The sequence below is a fragment of the Leptinotarsa decemlineata genome, unplaced genomic scaffold (assembly GCF_025532065.1).
Source record: "Leptinotarsa decemlineata unplaced genomic scaffold, Ldec_3_MD MMD2_tig00026358_RagTag_RagTag, whole genome shotgun sequence".
In the NCBI taxonomy this organism is placed as follows: domain Eukaryota; kingdom Metazoa; phylum Arthropoda; class Insecta; order Coleoptera; family Chrysomelidae; genus Leptinotarsa; species Leptinotarsa decemlineata.
The window spans coordinates 4,848,848-4,868,792 of NW_027412703.1; the positions used below are offsets into that span (position 1 = coordinate 4,848,848).

Genomic DNA, 19,945 nt, shown 5'->3' on the forward strand with positions numbered 1-19,945 from the left:
TCGGGTTTCGCTCCGTGTTCTGTGTATTTTCTCCCCATAAGGCATAGTCTCATTTGCCATATTCTGGTGATGTCTGGTTTTTTCAACTAGACTTGAATCAAGACAAATCAAGAATGAAATAATTCGTGGACACAACACTCAAAGAAAAAAAAGGGAGGCAAACCGCAGACACGTGTTTCTGGCTATTGGCCTCATCAGCGTGGTGCAGCCAAGTGTAAAGATGGGCAACACTTCTTTGCCGAAAGCAAGAAACAACACATACGCATGGAGTCAACAACAGAAGCCAACCGCACATTTGTGGTTCCAGTTAGAAGTTGTGTTGTGTTGTTGTTGAGTGTTCTGTCCGCGAATTATTTCATTCTTGATTTATATATATATATATATATATATATATATATATATATATATATATATATATATATATATATGTATACATATACATATATATATATACATATACGTATACATATATATATATACATATACGTATATATATATATATATATATATATATATATATATATATATATATATATATATATATATATATATATATAATAACTTTTTCCGAGATCAATTGCCCTAACACCAAACTGATATTTTTTTTTGCAATCGACGCGCGTTTCGTCAACAAAGTTAGCATCCTCAGGAGAAGAAAATTGAAAAAAGTGATTCATCGTTATACATAATACATAATAAAATATAATAAAATAAAATAAAAAATATTGTAAAAAAAAAACAATCTGTGGGACAACGTTGTTTCAGTTTCTTGGCAAATAAATTCTATAACTTTTTAGACGATATGCATAAAAATAAGCTAATGAAAGTCAACTCGATACCACTAATAAAAATATATTCAAAAAGTATCTCCTCAATGTAGATCATGAAATCATATTGAATATAATTGATAACAAACAAATTTTCCTACTTTCATCGCTTTAGAAATGAACTGAATTTTCGATTCTCCTCTCATTGTCATTTACTTTTTCTCAGGTCCAGAATTCTATAAATATTGTAAATACTCACACTGAAATACTGTTCGAAGATTATTTGGTAACACAATAAGTAAAGAATTCCCATGCACAACCTTAGGGTTTTAATGGGTTCTCTCGATGTTTATTACCCATATCTAGAACATTCCATTTAAATGATTGTTTTTCTTTTTTTGTATTCTATATGAAATTGCAGATGATGTATTGGATACTCTTTCTATTGCTGGTAAATAAACATATTATTATTATGTTATTATTATTATTTCCCAATTTCAAATATTCAATTGTATACCCGTGTTCTATTGCTGAATGAAAATATCATACTTTCATACGCCTAAAAAAATAATCAACAAATTATTTCTGAAAATATTGCTCTGCAGATAGAGCCACCCTTCCGATGCCATCATAAATATTTACATACAGGTTTTCAACACTCCACTTGTGTCTATTTGAATTACCCCGCGGGGAAAATATGACTTAAACAATTTGTCTGCTAATGAGCCTTTTCCACTTCAAGTCAAAGTACACTACACCAGTCTGAAGACATGTCCCCTTTTCATTATTTTATTTGATGCACTGCAAGGGAAGTTACCCGTGTGACATTTTAAAGGGGATAGCGGGAACTTTCAATGGGACATGCACGATTACTTGTCAGCTCCGGTTTAAGAAATATTTTCGTGGTTTTCGATGAAAAAGTCTGATAGAGTAAGATCCCAAGGCCACCAGGGTCCCGTATTTTCTGCCAAAGGAAATGTGGACGATTGAATACTATTAGTATGTACTATAAAAAAAGACTAAGAATGCAGACTATAAGAACGCAGACTAAAAGAACGCAGACTATAAGAACGCAGGCTATAGGAACGCAGACTATAAGAACGCAGACTATAAGAACGCATGCCTATCTGCTAGCTTGCTTAGACGGCCAATTTTTGAGTATCAGGTAATAAGGTAGAAGTACATTATTACGGGGTAGTACGTTATTACGGAACTTTTTGATTTTCGCCATAAAATAACAAATATACAAAATATAATGTGCCTTTTCATTACCATACGTCAACTGTATATATCCTTGAAGCAAAAGAGCCCTATTGCAAACACATCAACCTTATAATGCTTTCGGCAACGACCAACGACATAGTAAACAGTCAGTCGTTCAGTGGACCACTATACCGGGTGTCCCACATTTTATGTGACAGGCAATATCTGGTTTGTTGAAGGAGATATACAAAAATGTTTCATACAAAAGTTTTAGGAGTTCATGAGAGCTATATTTTGATATAATTTTTAAATATATAGGGTGTTTGGTGTAGGTGCTACAGACCAAAATTACATTTTTTTAAATAGAACGCCCTGTATATCATTACATATTCAGATGCTACGTTAAATTCTGATATCAATTCATGTTTGGTTTTTGAAATTCGGTTACGGCGTTGTTGAGTTATTGCTTAAAATGTAAAGTCTTGAGAACGACTATTATTTTTAAAATATCTCATACAATTATTCTCTCTGCATCAGATCACATGAAAATTGGTCAAAATTTTGGGTGTTCGAAGTAATGGTTTCAATTTTGAATTGTGGAATTCAGTCAGGAATCATTTTGAATATGAAACAATTGCGAAATTGAAAGAGGTGTATTCGAAAACAAATCTTTAATTAATAACAATGTAAATAATATAACTTGATAAATCATTTCATAAGAATGGTAGGTACCTAGAAATAAGTCATAAAAATTGTTCAAAGTAATGCCCATTAGATATTATACAGGCTTCGAAACGTCGAATCACTTCTCTCGTACAAGTCGCTCTTATAATATCAAGCGTAATATCACTGCACGCTAGTCGAATTTTCATTTTCAGATCATCCACATTCAAAGGGGGAGTAGTGAAAACAATATCTTTTAAATAACCCCATAGGAAAAAATCAAGCGGTGATAAATCTGGGGAACGAGCCGGCCACCGAATTGGACCCTTATTACCAATCCATCTATTTGGGTACGTTCTATCCAGATATTCAGTAACAACCTGTGAATTGTGAGGAGGAGCACCATCTTGTTGCCACCAAATCATTTTCTAGAAAATGTAAATATCGCAATCCATTGAGATTTTCATTGAAAAAGTAAGGGCCTATGATGCGGCCATTGAACAATCCATACCATACATTAATACCCCAAGTAGTTTGAAAATTACTTTCGCGGACCCAGTGGGGATTTTCTTGAGACCAATAGTGACTGTTATGTCGATTCACAACTCCATTATTGTGGAATCGCGATTCATCGCTCCACAAAATTTGACTGAATATGTTAGGACTTTCATGTAATATTACCTGAATACAAGCAATGAATTCAAGTCGTCGTTCAAAGTCCGTGGGTTTCAAACCTTGTACCAACTGAATTTTGAATGGGTGGTATTTATTTTCTTTCAGAATTCTCTGTACATTAGATTTACTCACACCGACTTCTTCTGCAAGAGTACGGATAGAAACATGTGGATGAATAATAATATAAGCTAACACATTGATCTCTAAATCTTCAGTTCTAACAGATCTCGTATGATGACGATGCTTTATAGTAGAAGGAAATGACCCAGTTCGCAATTTTTCTACAACTCTCGAAAAAGTCATTCGAGAGGGAATGGGTCTGTCTGGAAAACGTTCTTGGTATAGACGTTGTGCTTGACGGCAGTTTTTCTGACATTCCCCAAAAATTAATAACATATCAATGCAATCACTTGGACTAAACGCGAAAGGCATACTGGAGTTTTCGCACAAAGAACACAGTTACTGTTTTGCAAAGAATCACTGAATCGAACTGACAAGTAGATACAATTCAACAACATTTGTTACTATGGCATCAACAAGCATGAGCTACTTGATGAAATTGTGCAATATAAAGCAATTCACCCTCAAGTTAGTCACATTCTCAAGAATTTCAATATTATATTCAACTGATATCGATATCGTATCGTAGAGGTGAAAATAATGGTTTGTATTCAGTAGTAGTCTAGTTCACTTCAATAAAAGATATAGACTGGATTCGTGTACGAGTAAATAAATTTTTTTGAAACTTTATATTTGAGGCGTAACCGGCGTAACCGAATTTCAAAAACCAAACATGAAATGATATCAGAATTAAACGTAGCATCTGAATATGTAATGATATACAGGGCATTCTATTTTAAAACATGGAATTTCGGTCTGTAGCACCTACACCAAACACCCTGTTTATTTAAAAATTATATCAAAATATAGCTCTCATGAACTCCTAAAACTTTTGTATGAAACATTTTTGTGTATCTCCTTCAACAAACCATATATTGCCTGTCACATAAAATGTGGGACACCCGGTATAGAGCAGACGTACTGTTGACGAGTAAGGTAGCTAAGTGATTTTAATAAGACTTCAGTGAGTTGTATTCGAGTATTTTCAATACAAATAAATTATATTATTGAATACTTTTCATGAACGGAATATATTATAGCTATTTTCGATTATTATTATGCATTTTTTTCAAATAACTTTGATTTTGTAGCTCACGGAATAATGTACTTCAGATTGTTACCGGTGACCCATTTTCCGGTAACATTTCTATAATAAGAAAAAATCAAGATGGATTTATTTTTGCTATTCATTTCAAATTGCGTTCAGGATAATTGAAATGTTTTTTTGTTTTGAAATGACGGAAACCCGTAGTTTTCTCAATAATTGAAAATCTATTGCGGCAGTTGTATCGCCAACACAGCATATGCAGGAATAACTTCTGTGAAGAATCCTGCACTGACACCTGTCGGATATAATCCAACGCCCTTCGTGGTATTAGCCAGGGGAGTAGTTGTTTTCTGATAGGTGTCAGTCCATTAACCTACTGTGTAGGGTGTTGAGACTGGCCTGAACGAATTGTTCTTTTAGATGATTTGATTTATAGCCAGTCTTCAAGTATACCCACTGACTGTACGTGAAAGATTTCTTTCCTTATACGAGGAATTGGGCAAATTTCGGATATGCAGTTGGTTACCTCTTTCACAGGCAGAGTTTGCGTCAGATCGAAATCGTCAGATTATTGAATGACAGCTTTTTTTCTGTTGCACTTAACACCACCTTAGAAAATCTGACGCGCTCGATTAAATTTTTTTTTCTTTTCACTTTTAACCCTTACGTACAACTCACATCATGCAAACGATCAGAATAACATACCAACATTATTAAAAATACGTAGGACATTGATGCTATCAATATCTGACGCGCTCGAGTATGTGCATGCAACAGTATTTTTTTACATATTTAAAAATCTATAGCTTTTCCCCCACCGATGAAAAGGTATATATTATACAGGGTGATTCAAAAGTACTTTGACAAACTTCAGGAGGTGATTCCTCACAATATTCTAATATTCTATATAACCCTTTCAAATCATTCTAATATGAATTGTTCAAATAAATAAATGTCCGGAAACGCTTCGTTTCCAAGATACAGGATGTTGAAGTTTCATTTTTATTTTCGTTTTTTTCAAATAACTTTTGAAATACTGAACTTGATTAAACGAAACTTGGTAATAGGAGGTTTTTGAGGTGTCGAATTCGAACCTGATGTTCTTATTGCTCTTACTCGTAGGGGGCGCCACCTACACGTCTTTTTCTTTTTTAAAGATTCATAACTTTTTTGAGCGTACTTCTAGCTCATTTTTCAGTAAAAAAATCGATTCCTCTATCATATCTACGTAAATAAGCTACCCTTATTACTAGTCGCTGTAAGCAACCGTTTTCTAAATATTTGGACTTGAAAACTTCAAGTCGATTATTTCATAATCGATGCATGTTGAAGTTATTACGAATATTTTGCATTTTTCACAAGATTCCTTTGGAAATAAATTTGACGTTTGTGAGTAGTTTTGGTAATTACATATTTTGTGACAGTTAGAGGTTTTGTTGAAGTTTCCGTAAGTAGAAGTAAAAAACACTTATTTTGAAAAAATGGATTATTTAAATAATGATCCTCATTTAGCCGATATGTATTTCGTTTATGGCCTTGCGGATGGCAATGCGCGCAAAGCAAGACGTATTTACCAGGAGCGATTTCCTAATCGAGTACTGCCTTCAGCTCCAACATTTGCTAGTCTCCACCGTCGTTTGGCAGAAACAGGTAGCTTTAAGAGGGCAGCTGATATTATTGGAAGACCACGAGCAGTCCGAACCCCAGAATTGGAAGAAGCTGTTTTGAACGCTCTCGAGGAGAATCCAGAAACAAGCACAAGAGTAATTGCTGAAGCTGTCAATTCTACTCAGTCCACAGTCTGGAGAATTATCCACGATCAACAGTTTTATCCATACCATATTCAAAGGGTACAAGCTCTTTTGCCACGAGACTTTCCTCAACGCATTACTATGTGTCAATGGTTTTTGAGAAAATTGGCTGGAAATCCTCAATATTTAAGATATGTACTCTTCACGGACGAGGCAAACTTCTCCCGAAATGCTATCACAAACTTTCATAACAACCATGTTTGGGCTCTCGAAAATCCGCACGCAGCTAGTGAAAAGCATTATCAGTATCAATTTTCTGTAAATGTATGGGCGGCAATAATTGATAATTACTTGATTGGTCCTTTCTTTCTTCCGCTTCGACTGAATGACGCAACTTACAGACACTTTTTAGAAAATGAATTGCCGGGACTACTTCAGAATGTACCATTAGTAATTCGTATCCGCATGTGGTTTATGCATGATGGGGCTCCGGCCCATTTTAGCGTTGTAGCCAGGGAATTCCTTAATACAGTCTATCCGAATTGATGGATCGGTAGGGGTGTAGAAGAACCTAACCAAGCGTGGGCACCAAGGTCCCCAGATCTAAACCCGATAGATTTTCATTTTCGGGGACATTTGGTGTCACTAGTTTATAAGACTCCAGTAGTGAACGAGGAAGATCTAAGAAACCGAATAGTAGACGCCTGTGAAACAATAATTTTTGAGCGGGTACGAGATTCAATGACTAGACGACTGACTGCCTGTATCTTCGCTGAAGGTGGACACTTCCAACAATTTATTTGAATACAATTTAGTTTCGTTTATTTTAGTTTATTCTACATATTCAAAATTTCCTGAAATAAAATGTTGACATTTCTTGCAAATTTTATTAAAACAAATACTGATTATGCACCCTTGATACAAAAATAACTATTTCGCTCAAGGATGTCATAAAGGAACGTACCCAACAGTAATGACCTCTTCAAACGACTAAAACGTCAAATTCATTTCCAAAGCATTCTTGTGAAAAAAGCAAAATATTCGTAATAACTTCAACATGCATCGATTATCAAATAATCGACTTGAAGTTTTCAAGTCCAAATATTTAGAAAACGGTTGCTTACAGCGACTAGTAACAAGGGTGGCTCATTTACGTAGATATGATAGAGGAATCGATTTTTTTTACTGAAAAATGTGCTAGAAGTACGTTCAAAAAAGTTATGAATCTTTAAAAAAGAAAAAGACGTGTAGGTGGCGCCCCCTACGAGTAAGAGCAATAAGAACATCAGAATTTCACTAGTTCGGACTTCCATTGTCTACTATATAAAATGATTTAAAATCCCTGAAACAAGTAAAAAAAAGAATAATTAAAAAAGAATAGTTGAAAATAACAATTATAATAAGCAACAATAAACCTGAAATGAAATGATAGTGAAATAACCTACAAGTAAAAATATAATAATTGAATAAAAAAAAATTAAAGGAATGAAAAAAGAAAATAATAAAAAAATAAAAAAAATGTAGAGATTCCAAATCACGTTAGTTCACGACGTTTCGATTGTTGGTATCTACAATCGTCTTCGGGTGATGACTGGACTGATTCCTCCGAGAGATGACTATTTTATAGGTCGTTGAAATACAAAGAACATCAGGTTCGAATTCGACACTTCAAAAACCTCCTATTACCAAGTTTCGTTTAATTAAGTTCAGTATTTCAAAAGTTATTTGAAAAAAACGAAAATAAAAATAAAACTTCAACATCCTGTATCTTGGAAACAAAGCGTTTCAAGACATTTATTTATTTGAACAATTCTTATTAGAATATTGTGAGGAATCACCTCCTGAAGTTTGTCAAAGTACTTTTGAATCACCCTGTATAACATTTCTTTCTTCTCATCATCTAAGCTTTGCAACCTAATATGTCTCAATGACGCTCGAGTAAATCCCCATTTTGCATCGTGAGCTCCCCTGCTAATACCTAAAAATTGGCCTTCTAAGCAAGCTAGCAGATAGGCATGCGTTCTTATAGTACATACTAATAGTACTCAATCGTCCACATTTCCTTCGTCAGAAAATACGGGACCCTGATGGCCCTGGGATCTTGGACTATGATGATCTGATGTAGGACGAGGTAAAAAGATTAGTAAACCTTAGAATCAATTATGCAGGTGGATAAGACTGCTTGCTTACAAAGAAATTAGTACATACGACCATTACGGTGAAAATAATTGTATTAAGGTAGCAAGGAACATCTCATTGGAATCTTGTCCCCCTGTTGATGAACCTCGTAATAGACGAACCGTAATGTATATAAAGTACTAGAGTTTGCGGACGACTCAGTCATCTTAGTCCAGGGCGAATATACGATTAGGGAACGCATTGAAGAGGCCATGAATATTATAAATAAGATGGGTGCAGGAGGGAGAGCTCATCATAAATCCATCAACTGTAGTAAAATGTACCAAAAAGACCAAAATGGAGAAACTAGGCCCTCTGTGACTGTGAGGTGAAGATTAAAAAGTCATGGAAGGTTAAATATATGGCAGTGATACTAGATCCTAGACTGACCTGGTTTTATGTTCGATTTTGTTTTCTGCGTTTATAACATACAAAGGAAATAATGTTATACCAGAAAATGAGAAATGTTCAACGTTAGCGCTGTTTTTCTGCAGTTTATTATTATCATTATTATTAAGTACCACTCTCAAATAAATATTCACACTAATAACAAATAAAACTATTTAATTATGCCTCAAGACATTATTTTTGGCATGAGAGCACGAAAACAAAACAAATACAAACCTTGGAATAAAGTAACCAGTCTACTTGATTTATTTTCAAAGAGTTCACGAATCAAGAGTTGATTGAATTATCTCGAAAACGGCTGTTTGTAGCGACTTTTGACAAACATATCACAACAGAGGAATCGATTTTTCTTCTAGAAAATGTATTACATACATGCACAATGAAGTTGTGACTTCCCAAAAGAAACCAAGGCCTGTAGGTGGCACCCTCTACAATTTAGTGTCTAACTGAAGCCAAATTTGAATTCATCACTTTCAGAAGTCCCCAAATAGCAGTTTTCTCCAAATATCGACATTATCCTAAAGTCAATTCACGGAAAACCAAAATAAAAGTTAATTTTCAACACAAAATATCTCAAAAATGAAGGTCTTGCGGACGTTTATATAAACTTTTTACTTTATAAATAACTGAGGAATCGTCCTGTAAAATATCGGTCATCTATTACATAACACTCTTAATAACAATTCTCATTTCTTACATTAGTTGGAACATTGAATAATATATTGAATCAATTTATTTCTTGGAGGTGTTTGCAAATCGTTATTCAATAATCAAACAAGTCTATAGATTTGCGCTGCCATTAGTTCCTCGAATAGGTTCTTTACGACTTTCATCGGGATAGTTTGGCCAATAAGAAAGCTATAAAAATCAACCAGATGAAATAGGACGTAAATTAAGCACTTCAATTAGGATCCTAATAGATACTGAAATTAATCAAATTGTGTGTGAAATGTTTTTTAAATAAACTTGTCTTAAAATTTTATTTTTAATATTTTGTTTGCCAAATTCTCAATATATTTTTGATATGGTTTTTGAATAGAGCAGTATATACTTTTGCATTTGTGTAGAAGTTTTCACTAAGGTGATTTATATATTTTCTCTGCAAATCTCGTGTTAATATTTCTTTCTCAAAAAACGTAATAAAAATTTTACGAAACGTCAACGAATAGCAAAGAGGATTTCTCAATTCCTGGTATAGTAATCTTCAAAATACAGATTGTTATCCATTAAAAACTTCGTATTTCATCTTTCCTCGAGTTTTATTCGGTACTTTGATGAGCTGTCGCGAATGATAGGAAGCGTTGTCAAGAACTATTACACTATTCGCATCCAAATTTGAATTCAATGTATTGTCAAGCCATTCCTTGCAAATATTAGCTCCCATGTTCTTATGATAGTCAACTTTGCAGTCCTCAAGTTTTTTCCCACATAATTTCAAAGAATTCGGATCCCATCCTTTATTTCCTCCACAATGCACATTGATTAGTCGCGATCCATTGTTTGCAGACATGTTAGGCGTACACATTCTCGAACCATCAGTCCACCCTTTCGTATCTGTGTCGTGAGTGTCATATCAAGTCTCGTCCAAATAGTAAATTTGTCGTTGATCTTTTCTATATGTAGTTATTTGTTCTAACGGATTCAAAAAACAATTTATTGTGAGACTTTCACTAAACGATTTTACAAAAACGCAACACGTGTTTCGCCATATAATGGCTCCTTCGGGCGTGTCTTTACACGACAGACATTTTTTTCTTTTGCGTTGTATTATTGCTGGGGATAGCTTAATCAAAGTTTTTTTTTTTCAGAGGGGACCACCGTGACAATTTTCCATTCGATGGAAGGGGGACAATATTGGCCCATGCCTTTTTTCCAACGGGACTCAAAACTAGTGTGGAAATCCACTTCGATGCCGATGAGTATTGGACTACAGATCCAAACTCAGAAGAAGGTACGTTTTCATATTCTAAAAATCATTTCAAACTTTTTTCGGTTAAAATGGATACGCCCCATGATTTTTATTCGACTCGTTTGAAAGTATATCCAAATTTAGGTATAAATTTTTTCTCATCTTCGTAGGTAATACAATTGTTAATATGCCAATATGCTACCGAGTGGGTTATTCAATAAAAATTGGATATCACAAGCAATCTTGAGGTTATTTCTTATTTCTCAGCCATTTTTCAGAAAACTGCCTTTCAGAAGTGCAACCCCACTTTTGAAATAACAGCAAACCACATTTGAAACATCACTTTCTTATATAATTATTGTACAAATACTATTCAATGAGCAATAAATGTGGCCAGTACTCGTGAGAATGAATTCCAGCTAGTAATGACAATTTCTCACGAGTACAGAGTCAACCAAATTGGACAGTTTTGAAGGGAAACTGTTTTCGAACTAGGTAGATGAAAACTGAGGCAAACTTAATGGTGAAAACCGCATATCAACCATTGTTTCTGAGTTACAGCATGTTTTTCGAAAATGTGCATTTTCAAAAAGTTGCTGTAACCTTTTTCCCGTCAAAATTTTCTTGTATCTATGAAAACATTTTCAAAACACTTTTTATGTACAATTCAATAGTGTAAACACATTTGTTTAAATGAGATATCAAGTTATTGCTGGAAAACATGTGTTTTATGAAATACCTTTATATCCCTGAATATTTCAATAGAGCTTAAAATAACCTTTCCAAAAATGTAGCACAATTGAAGTTTTGCTAAAGTCATTTCTGAAATACAGGTCTTTTAGGTTTGTTTATGTAGACTGTAGACTTTGAAACGCACACTTGGACCAAGTACTTAGGCTTTGGACAAAGCGAAGAAAATGAAACTTCAACAATAATGATAATAATAATAATGATGAAGAACAAACAATGAAATATATTTCTTCAGAGGTGTTCGAAATGTCTACCAGCTTCTCCTACACACAGACGACACCTTTTGTGAACGTTTTTTGCCGAATCATATAGTTCAATAGCTCAACCTTTCCCGGAGGTAAAAGTCCGTAGGCGTTAGGTCCGGTGACCTGGCCGGCCAACGGTTGGGTCCTTGATTGGTTATTGACTTGTTACCAAAATTTGTTTCCAAAAAATTGATGACAATTACAGTATTGTGAGGCGAAGCCCCGTCTTTTGAAAATATATTTTTCTAGGCTTCATTAGTGACAATTCATCAACAAGGGGTTCAATATTTTGCCTTAAAGTTTCTAAGTACCTCTGAGATATAAGAGTACCATTATAAGTTAACGGGCCGATAATTCTACCCCTGAAAACACCTGCCCCAATCTTCCCTGGCTTCTCTGCTCCACAATAGAATGAGGATTTTGTTCTGCCCAAGTATAAGAATTATAGCGGTTGAAAATGCCGACACTGCTCACATAGACTTCGTCTGTCCAAATACAATTTGAAGAAAAATCACGCACTTGGTTACAACTTTCCAGGAACAGGTACATCAACAAGAGACAACCCTGGAAGGAGATACAAATTTAGCATACCTAGCAGTACCCAGCCACCAAACAAGCAGCCAAACTATCAATAATCATCTATTACATACCTGCAGGTGACGAGTAGCAAATATCTACGTTCGTTATCACCAGAAAGCACGGGTGTCACATTGAGTTTACCGACAACTTCAAATGCCATAGATGTCTCCCAAATACCCACGAATGCTACTTTCTCGCAGCTGCGCTATGAACGACTACCTCGATAAGGCCAGCAGTGCTGTGTCTCAACCAAAGGTGCCGGTACCCACGGTATATTGTCACAATAGCCATGCGGCGTTCAAAATCCCCTTATCCCAATTCGATACATATAATTTTGGCAGTTTCTTTTCAAACTGACCACCATCAATCAACGTGTGTTAAAAAGACACCATCAACTAAGTTATGTCGCAATCTTGCGAAAATGTCTCTTGAAGGTTGTCTTCTCTCTGGATACCTCTCGTGATACAAATTGCTTGCTGCTCCTCCATTTTTCTTGGTTTGCATATCCCATTTTTCATAATACTCACAGTGAAAATGTGTTTGAAAATTGAACAAAAACCACTAATTGAAGAGCGTCTTTACTGTGTAAATCAAAATTTAACTGCTATCAGTAATAATTTGCATTCTGTTTTATCGCTGCATTGTCCAAGGTACCTGATCAAAGTGTGCGTTTCAAAGTCTACATGAAAAAATCTAAAAGCTCAGTATTTCAGAAATGACCCTAGCAAAACATCAAGTGTGCTATATTTTTGAAAAGGTAATATTGAAGATCTATTGAACTGAGAATTTTAGGACCTAGTGGCACCTACAGCCTGATAACTTCGACAATTGCGGAACCAGCCAAATGTTACACCCATGCTCAATCCCTAAAGAGATGGGATAGAATCAAATGATGCAATCTTGCCAGGATCACCCTGGGCGACCTTGGGAAGCTGGCGCCGAAGAAATATCTAGCGATGACCAGGAAAAATCTATGCTAAACAGTAGGAATTTTGACTGAGACTGACAGACGTAAGAGAGAGTGTGTTCGGCGAGTCATGACCTACACCTGCCGATATAAAGGAGATGTCTCCCAGCGACCTGTCCACCTTCCTGGAAAGGACAGGATGGACGATGACCTAGGAAGACAACTCCCCGGGAGGATGTACAATGGGTCACATGTGGCATAAGTGCTGTGGGCTTACACTCACCCTCCCTACTCTACAGATACAGAGAAGCTCTATTGAAATATGCAGGAAAATAAAGGGTGTCCCGTAAAATAATAGTTTTCCATCAATTACTATTGATATATCAATACGGAAAATTAAGTTTTTAACACCATTGAATTCCACATAAAAAAGTTCTAGCAACTTTTCGAAAATGCACATTTTCAAAAAACATGCTGTAACTCAGAAATGATGATAAATATCGATATGCGGGTTTCACCATTGAGTCTGTCATAAAATTCGACCCTCAGACACAACCATCAATTTTCATCTATCTAGTTTGAATACAGGAGTTTCCCTTTGAAAGTGTTCAATTTGGCCCACTCTGTACAATGCTATACTTTTCCTATGAATGAAGGAAAAGTAATAATATAAAATTTCTTAACAAGAAGCTATCCAAAAAATATTCAAACAAATTTCTTTTTGACAAAATGGTTTTGACTTTCTCAGCTGAGGTTTTCAGAGTCATTTCTTTTCGAGTTTGAAAGCCGTGGATTTTTGGAATTTCTTCCTTTTGTTTGCCACTCAATACATTTTCAAATAGTTCAAAAGTTGATTTCTTTTTAATTGAAAACTGCAGTCGATGTGATTTGAACTAGGAATAATTGGCTTACAGACTGAAAGTTCAACCAATCAATTTCCTTAAAAATCAGTGTGTTTGTTAACTACTACGAGTTTATAACTACTTTCATTTTGTTTGTGACGAAATTTTAAAAAAATATCAAAATTCTTGCCACATCACAAATTTCTGGTGCATTTTTCGTTGGAGCAAGGGCGGATCTATGAATACATTTCAAATGAGTGTTGTTATACAGGGTGGTCCAAAACATGACGTCAAAAAATAAAAATAAGGGTTTTTGTAGTTTTCGAGTTGACTTTTTCAGAGGAAGACTATTAGATTTATTTTTCTTGAACATGTAAAAATTTAACAAAGCATCGACCCAACTCCTTTATATTTTTCCAAAGTTGATATGGAAAACAAAAATGAAAACTAACCTCAGTTTCTATGGCACGCGAGAAACATTTTTCATGTTTCTCTTCGAAAATATTTCATGGACGGTCTAGTAGTGAAAATCTACACAAATTAATTTTGCAAATGTGCCATGTGATCCTAACTATACAGGGTGGCGCACCAAAATCGAAACAGATTGAATATATTCATAACACATGTTTTCTGAAAAAAATATGCAAAATGACGTCGATTTGTAATCCAAAAGGGGGCCATCTTTCTTTCATGACCTCAACTGTCATATATCTCCCCCCACCCCTCGGTCACTATCACTCAAACAATTCGAATAGGGACACATTTCTGAAAAGATAATTTTATAAGGAATTCGGCCATGTCAATTTTTGCTACCTAATTTTGGCGCCCTCTCGCGGGACAAAAACTGTTCCGTATTCTGAATTATGATACTTCATTTGCAAGCTATACTATACGTTGCGTACAGCGTTGCCACTAGTCGTAATAAATATCTAACACTATACAGAAAATAATGAATTTCAACTGATCAGTAATCAGGAAATGTATAAGTATTTCTCATTACAAGCTCATTACTGAATTTTGTCATAAATAATACCTTTCAATCGTACTAGTATTGTGTATTATCTATAATTTGCCACAACCTACAACTCTACTGCTTACTATATTTTGATTCTGCTATAAACTGGTAACGTAAAATTTAGATATGACAACGCGCTTTACTCTCAATCATTATTGTAGAGCCGCCATTTTGTTTGTTCTCTTAGAAACATTCCATTAAGCATTGTCACTGAATTTATGTCAAATTAGCTTGCAAATGAAGTGTCATAATTTGAAATGCGGAACATTTTTTCCCGCAATAGGGTGCCAAAATTAGATAGCAAAAATTGACATGGTCGAATTCCTTATGAAATTACCTTCTCAATAATGTGTCACACTTAGTACTTTCCCTATTTGAAGATAATCGATCTGTTTCGTTTTCGGTGCCCTGCCCTGTATATGCACTATTAAATCGCCTGTGGCATACTGAATTGCATGCTATAACACGTATATCCTTTTAAAGAAATTCTCTTGGAACATCACTTGAATATGTGATGTTTGTTTCATGTCTCAGAAGTGAAATGACATATAATTACGCGCCGTGCGCTTCAAGAGGTTGGGGTTGGGAGAACAAGGTCTCGAGTGGCTGGTGGGCTACCTTTACGGTGGCTATAGTATTTGGTTTGTATGTGTTTTCTTTGATTAATACATTTTCTTCACGCAAAATTTGCTGATCACTGACTAAGAAATGGTCGTTCAATTCATAACATAAATAATAATTAGGTATTTAATTCATATTCTCCGGAAGTGCAGAAGGGCTATACCTATATTATTTATTATTCGTTTCTTGGAAATTCCGAGATAAAATTTGAAATTTCAAGATCTAAGTCGAAATTTCGACGTAAATCTCAATAATTTTCAAGAAAAGAATAATGAAAATATGTGGCCCTTCTGTTCTTCAGTAATACCTATTCAGACTTTCCCCCACTTCAACGAGACAGATTAGCTAGTAAACAAGACAGTGGGTCAGCCAATCGCAACAGTCACGTGGCGCGCTTTTCTCAACCTATCAATTTTTCCGGCTCGCCACACCTTTGTGATGTCTCAGCACACATCATTGGGGAATAAAAAAATATCGGAGAGTTGAACGCTGGTCGGTCATCGGCGTGGTAGGCTTTGTTCACCAACGATTAATTATTTTACGTTCTCAATCGGTTATGTAAGGAAAGAAAATTGAAAGTACATGATTTTTTGAGCTGAATATATAGAGAGAATAGTATTTAAACATCTCCACGATGATATAAGTATAGTCGAAGTAACCGATATAGTAATTCTTAAAGCTATCGGCGAACTCAAAGGCCAAAAAACGAATAGTTCACGTGGACTGAAGAATTGGCGGTTCGTATTGGATAATGTGTACTAACCGAGTTCTATGATTGGCTGAGGAGTCATAAAATTTAATTTGAAGTCATGTTACGGTGACCAATAGACTGTGAGGATGGTTAGAAGAGTCGTGTTGTCAATGTTCAACTCAGGAACTGATCGCGATTTGAGTGTTGAAATTCAATATTGGTGAAGTTATAATTACCTAAAATTTTTGTTATTTGTTTAAAATGTGGCGTCCTTGAACAAGTGCTAATAGTAATAACGAGTGTGATAACAACGCAGACTTTTTCCTGTGTAGTGATTCCAATAGCGCTGGTGAACAATACGAAAAAGAGATACCAGTGAATAAGATTCGGATGCATTTGAATATTGAAACACAGAGAGTATGTTTCAATGTATATAAGAATCTACATATCAAGTTTAGTTTCGAGGGAAAAAACTATTACAAGCAACATCAGATTTGACCGAAATTCCCTTCTCAACTGTACGTAAAATAGTCAAAAACAAACCTTATGAACGCGATTTGATGTGGGATTACCCAAACCTTCAGATGTTCATCTGATAAAATCATTAACAAAAACAATACACGACTGTTACAAAATCAGTGAGATTCTTACAATTGAAATCATAAGGAACAAATTGAATACTTCCGGCCATAACGTGAGCTTCTGTGACAAAACTCTTCAGAATTGGATAAAGAAACTAGGATTTAGATTTAAAATAATAAGCAAACGTCAAGCAGTCATGAAAAGCAGAAGAATAGTGGAATTGCGTAACAAATACTTAGAACAAATAACTAAATATAGACAAGAACAACAGCACATTTTCTATTTGGACGAAACTTGGTATGACACTCACGACACAGTTACGAAAGGGTGGACTGGGGGTTCGAGAATGTGTACACCTAACATGCCTGCAAACAAAGGATCGCGAATAATCCTTGTGTATTGCGGAGGAAGTGAAGGATGGTTTCCGAATTCTTTGAAATTATGTGGAAAAAAACTTGAAGACTGCAATGTTGACTGACTATCATAAGAACATGGAAGCTAAAATTTTCGAGGAATGGTTTGAAAACACATTGATCCCAAATTTGTATGCGAATAGTGTAATAGTTCTTGAAAACGCTTTCTATCATTCGCGACAGCTCATCAAAGTACCGAATAAAAATTCGAAGAAAGAAGAAATACAAAGTTTTTTAATTTTAATGGATTTGTATTTTGAAAAACCAACTACTTGAAGTTTTACAGACAAAATATTTGAAAAAGTGTGTGCCCTTGAGAGTATTGACTTCGCCCCTATTTTTGTGTTTTCAATCACACCGAGTTGATTGGGGGAAAATTTGATAAGAAGGTAATAGAGCTAATTGAAGAAGTATCTAAAATTACCGAAGAAGACTGGCAGAAGAGGATTGAGAAAGTGATTTTAGTTGAAAAAACTATATAGAGATTGAACACTTCCAAATTGATCGTGGGAATAAATTCATTATTGATTTAAATGACTACAGTGATAGTGAAACAGAGAATATGGAAGGGGAATTATCAGAAGCTTTCGAAGAAAGGTAGTGAAGTGTTTTTGAAGCGATCGATTATATATATATATATATATATATATATATATATATATATATATATATATATATATATATATATATATATATAAATATATGTTTGGACCCATCAACACAACATCGAGTGGTCCCAAGCTGAGATCATTCACAGTGAGAAATATTGGTTTAGGAGAAAATTCAAGGAAGCCGCATACATGTTGTCCAACAACGTATTCAGCCAAGCTAGCGTAGAGATACGCAACGTATGGAAACCCATCATCAACGAATAATGGCCAACTCCCGCCAAACGGTCATCTCCCACTGAACCAGTGAAGCAGAAAAAATGGAAAGTGGGGATAAGAAACGTCGTGAACAAACGTGGCTTGAAATCTCTAAATTTTTTTTTTATTTTTATTTTATTTTTTATACCTCATTTTTTATTTTTTGTCCAATCGTTCTACTGTTACTTGTATTTTATTTCACTTTTCTTTCATTTCAGGTTATTTTTGCTTAATATAATTGTTATTTTCAGCTATTCATTTTTAATTCTCCTTTTTTAGTCGTTTCAGGGATTTCAAATCATTTTATATATTAGACAATGGAAATCCGAACTAGTGAAATTCATCATGAAACATTGTCAATCACCTTCAAACAAACGGACATATAATTTCTTATTATGTAAAATTCTGGCATAACAAACTACCGGACTTAATTGAAAGTTTTTGAAAATGATACCAACGAATTTATAACTTTGTAATATGATATGAGATATTCAAATAATTTTTCCAATATGGTTAATGATTTTAGAGTTGAAAAAAATACCCTGAAATTCGCGCGTATCGAAATTGTCTTTTCCAGCCCTCTAATAGAAACTCAAATTGTTTCAGCTCCATTATTTTCGTCCGTAATGTTGCATATAAGGCCGATGTGAAACATAACTCGTTCTTCTCCAAATCCCACCAGACTAACACAAAACAGACTTTTGCTTATCATTCTACCCACTTGACTTGTGATCTATATTTCCGTATACCCAGGACTTGATTACAGCGAGCGGGGGTGTATGTAGAAAACGCTGCAAATGCTGGTTTTTATCATTTATCAACTTCCTTTCCAGAAACGTGGCACCAAAAGCTTTTATATGGCACTGAAAACAGACGATAGTTATTTTACTCACAAATACATGTTGTATTTCTGGGTCTATGAAAGTTTTCGAATTGTACTGTTATTCCAGTGACAAATATCTCGGATATAATATAATAATAATAATAATTTATTCATCAGTAAATTATAACACATAAATATAAAATGGAGTATATGGAGTACAATATACCTTGAAGAATAAACATATACTTCCACTGAGGGTAAAACCCTGTGTGTGTGTAAATTACAGAACAATAACAAGCTTAAACAATTATGATAATTAAAAACAATATGGGTAAAAAATATTAGGATCCAGATATCAAATATAATAAAATTAACATTTATGTTTTACATTTTTTGTATAAATCAAGCACTAACATAAATTAAGACAAAAAGAGTCACTGAATAAAATAAACATCTGAAAACTTCTGAAAAATTAAATTAAATTAACATTTATATTTCCCAATTTTGTATAAATTACAATAAATTAGTACAATAAAGTGTCACTGAATAACATACACTCAATATGAAATGAACACTACAAACATCTGAGAGTACAATTCCTTTATGAATAAAAGCATTCAACATTTTCTTTTTCTTTACTTTTTTATAATTTTACGTATTTTCTTTCTTTCTATTTCTGTTATTACAATAATTACATTAGTAGATACCTAATTTTAGGTAATATATCACACTCGAAATGTTTTACTGAAATAAAAATCCAAGCACTTCACTTCTCTCGCAAGAAATGTGATATTTCTCAGTAGCTTAGCTCATTCATGAATTCTGCCTATCAAGAAAGGGGAAGCTAAGTATTGTATTAGTACTTATACAGTTCGAATCAAGTATTAGA

At 34.4% G+C, this 19,945-nt stretch overlaps 1 protein-coding gene across 1 annotated transcript in view; it reads left to right on the forward strand.

The window, feature by feature from the left end:
- LOC111514362 (matrix metalloproteinase-2) overlaps positions 1–19,945 on the forward strand; it is a 346,057-nt gene that overhangs the window by 286,688 nt on the left and 39,424 nt on the right. The window contains exon 4 of the mRNA XM_074184801.1: positions 10,622–10,764. Coding sequence (XP_074040902.1) covers positions 10,622–10,764 — 143 coding nt within the window. The remainder of the gene's footprint in view (positions 1–10,621; positions 10,765–19,945) is intronic.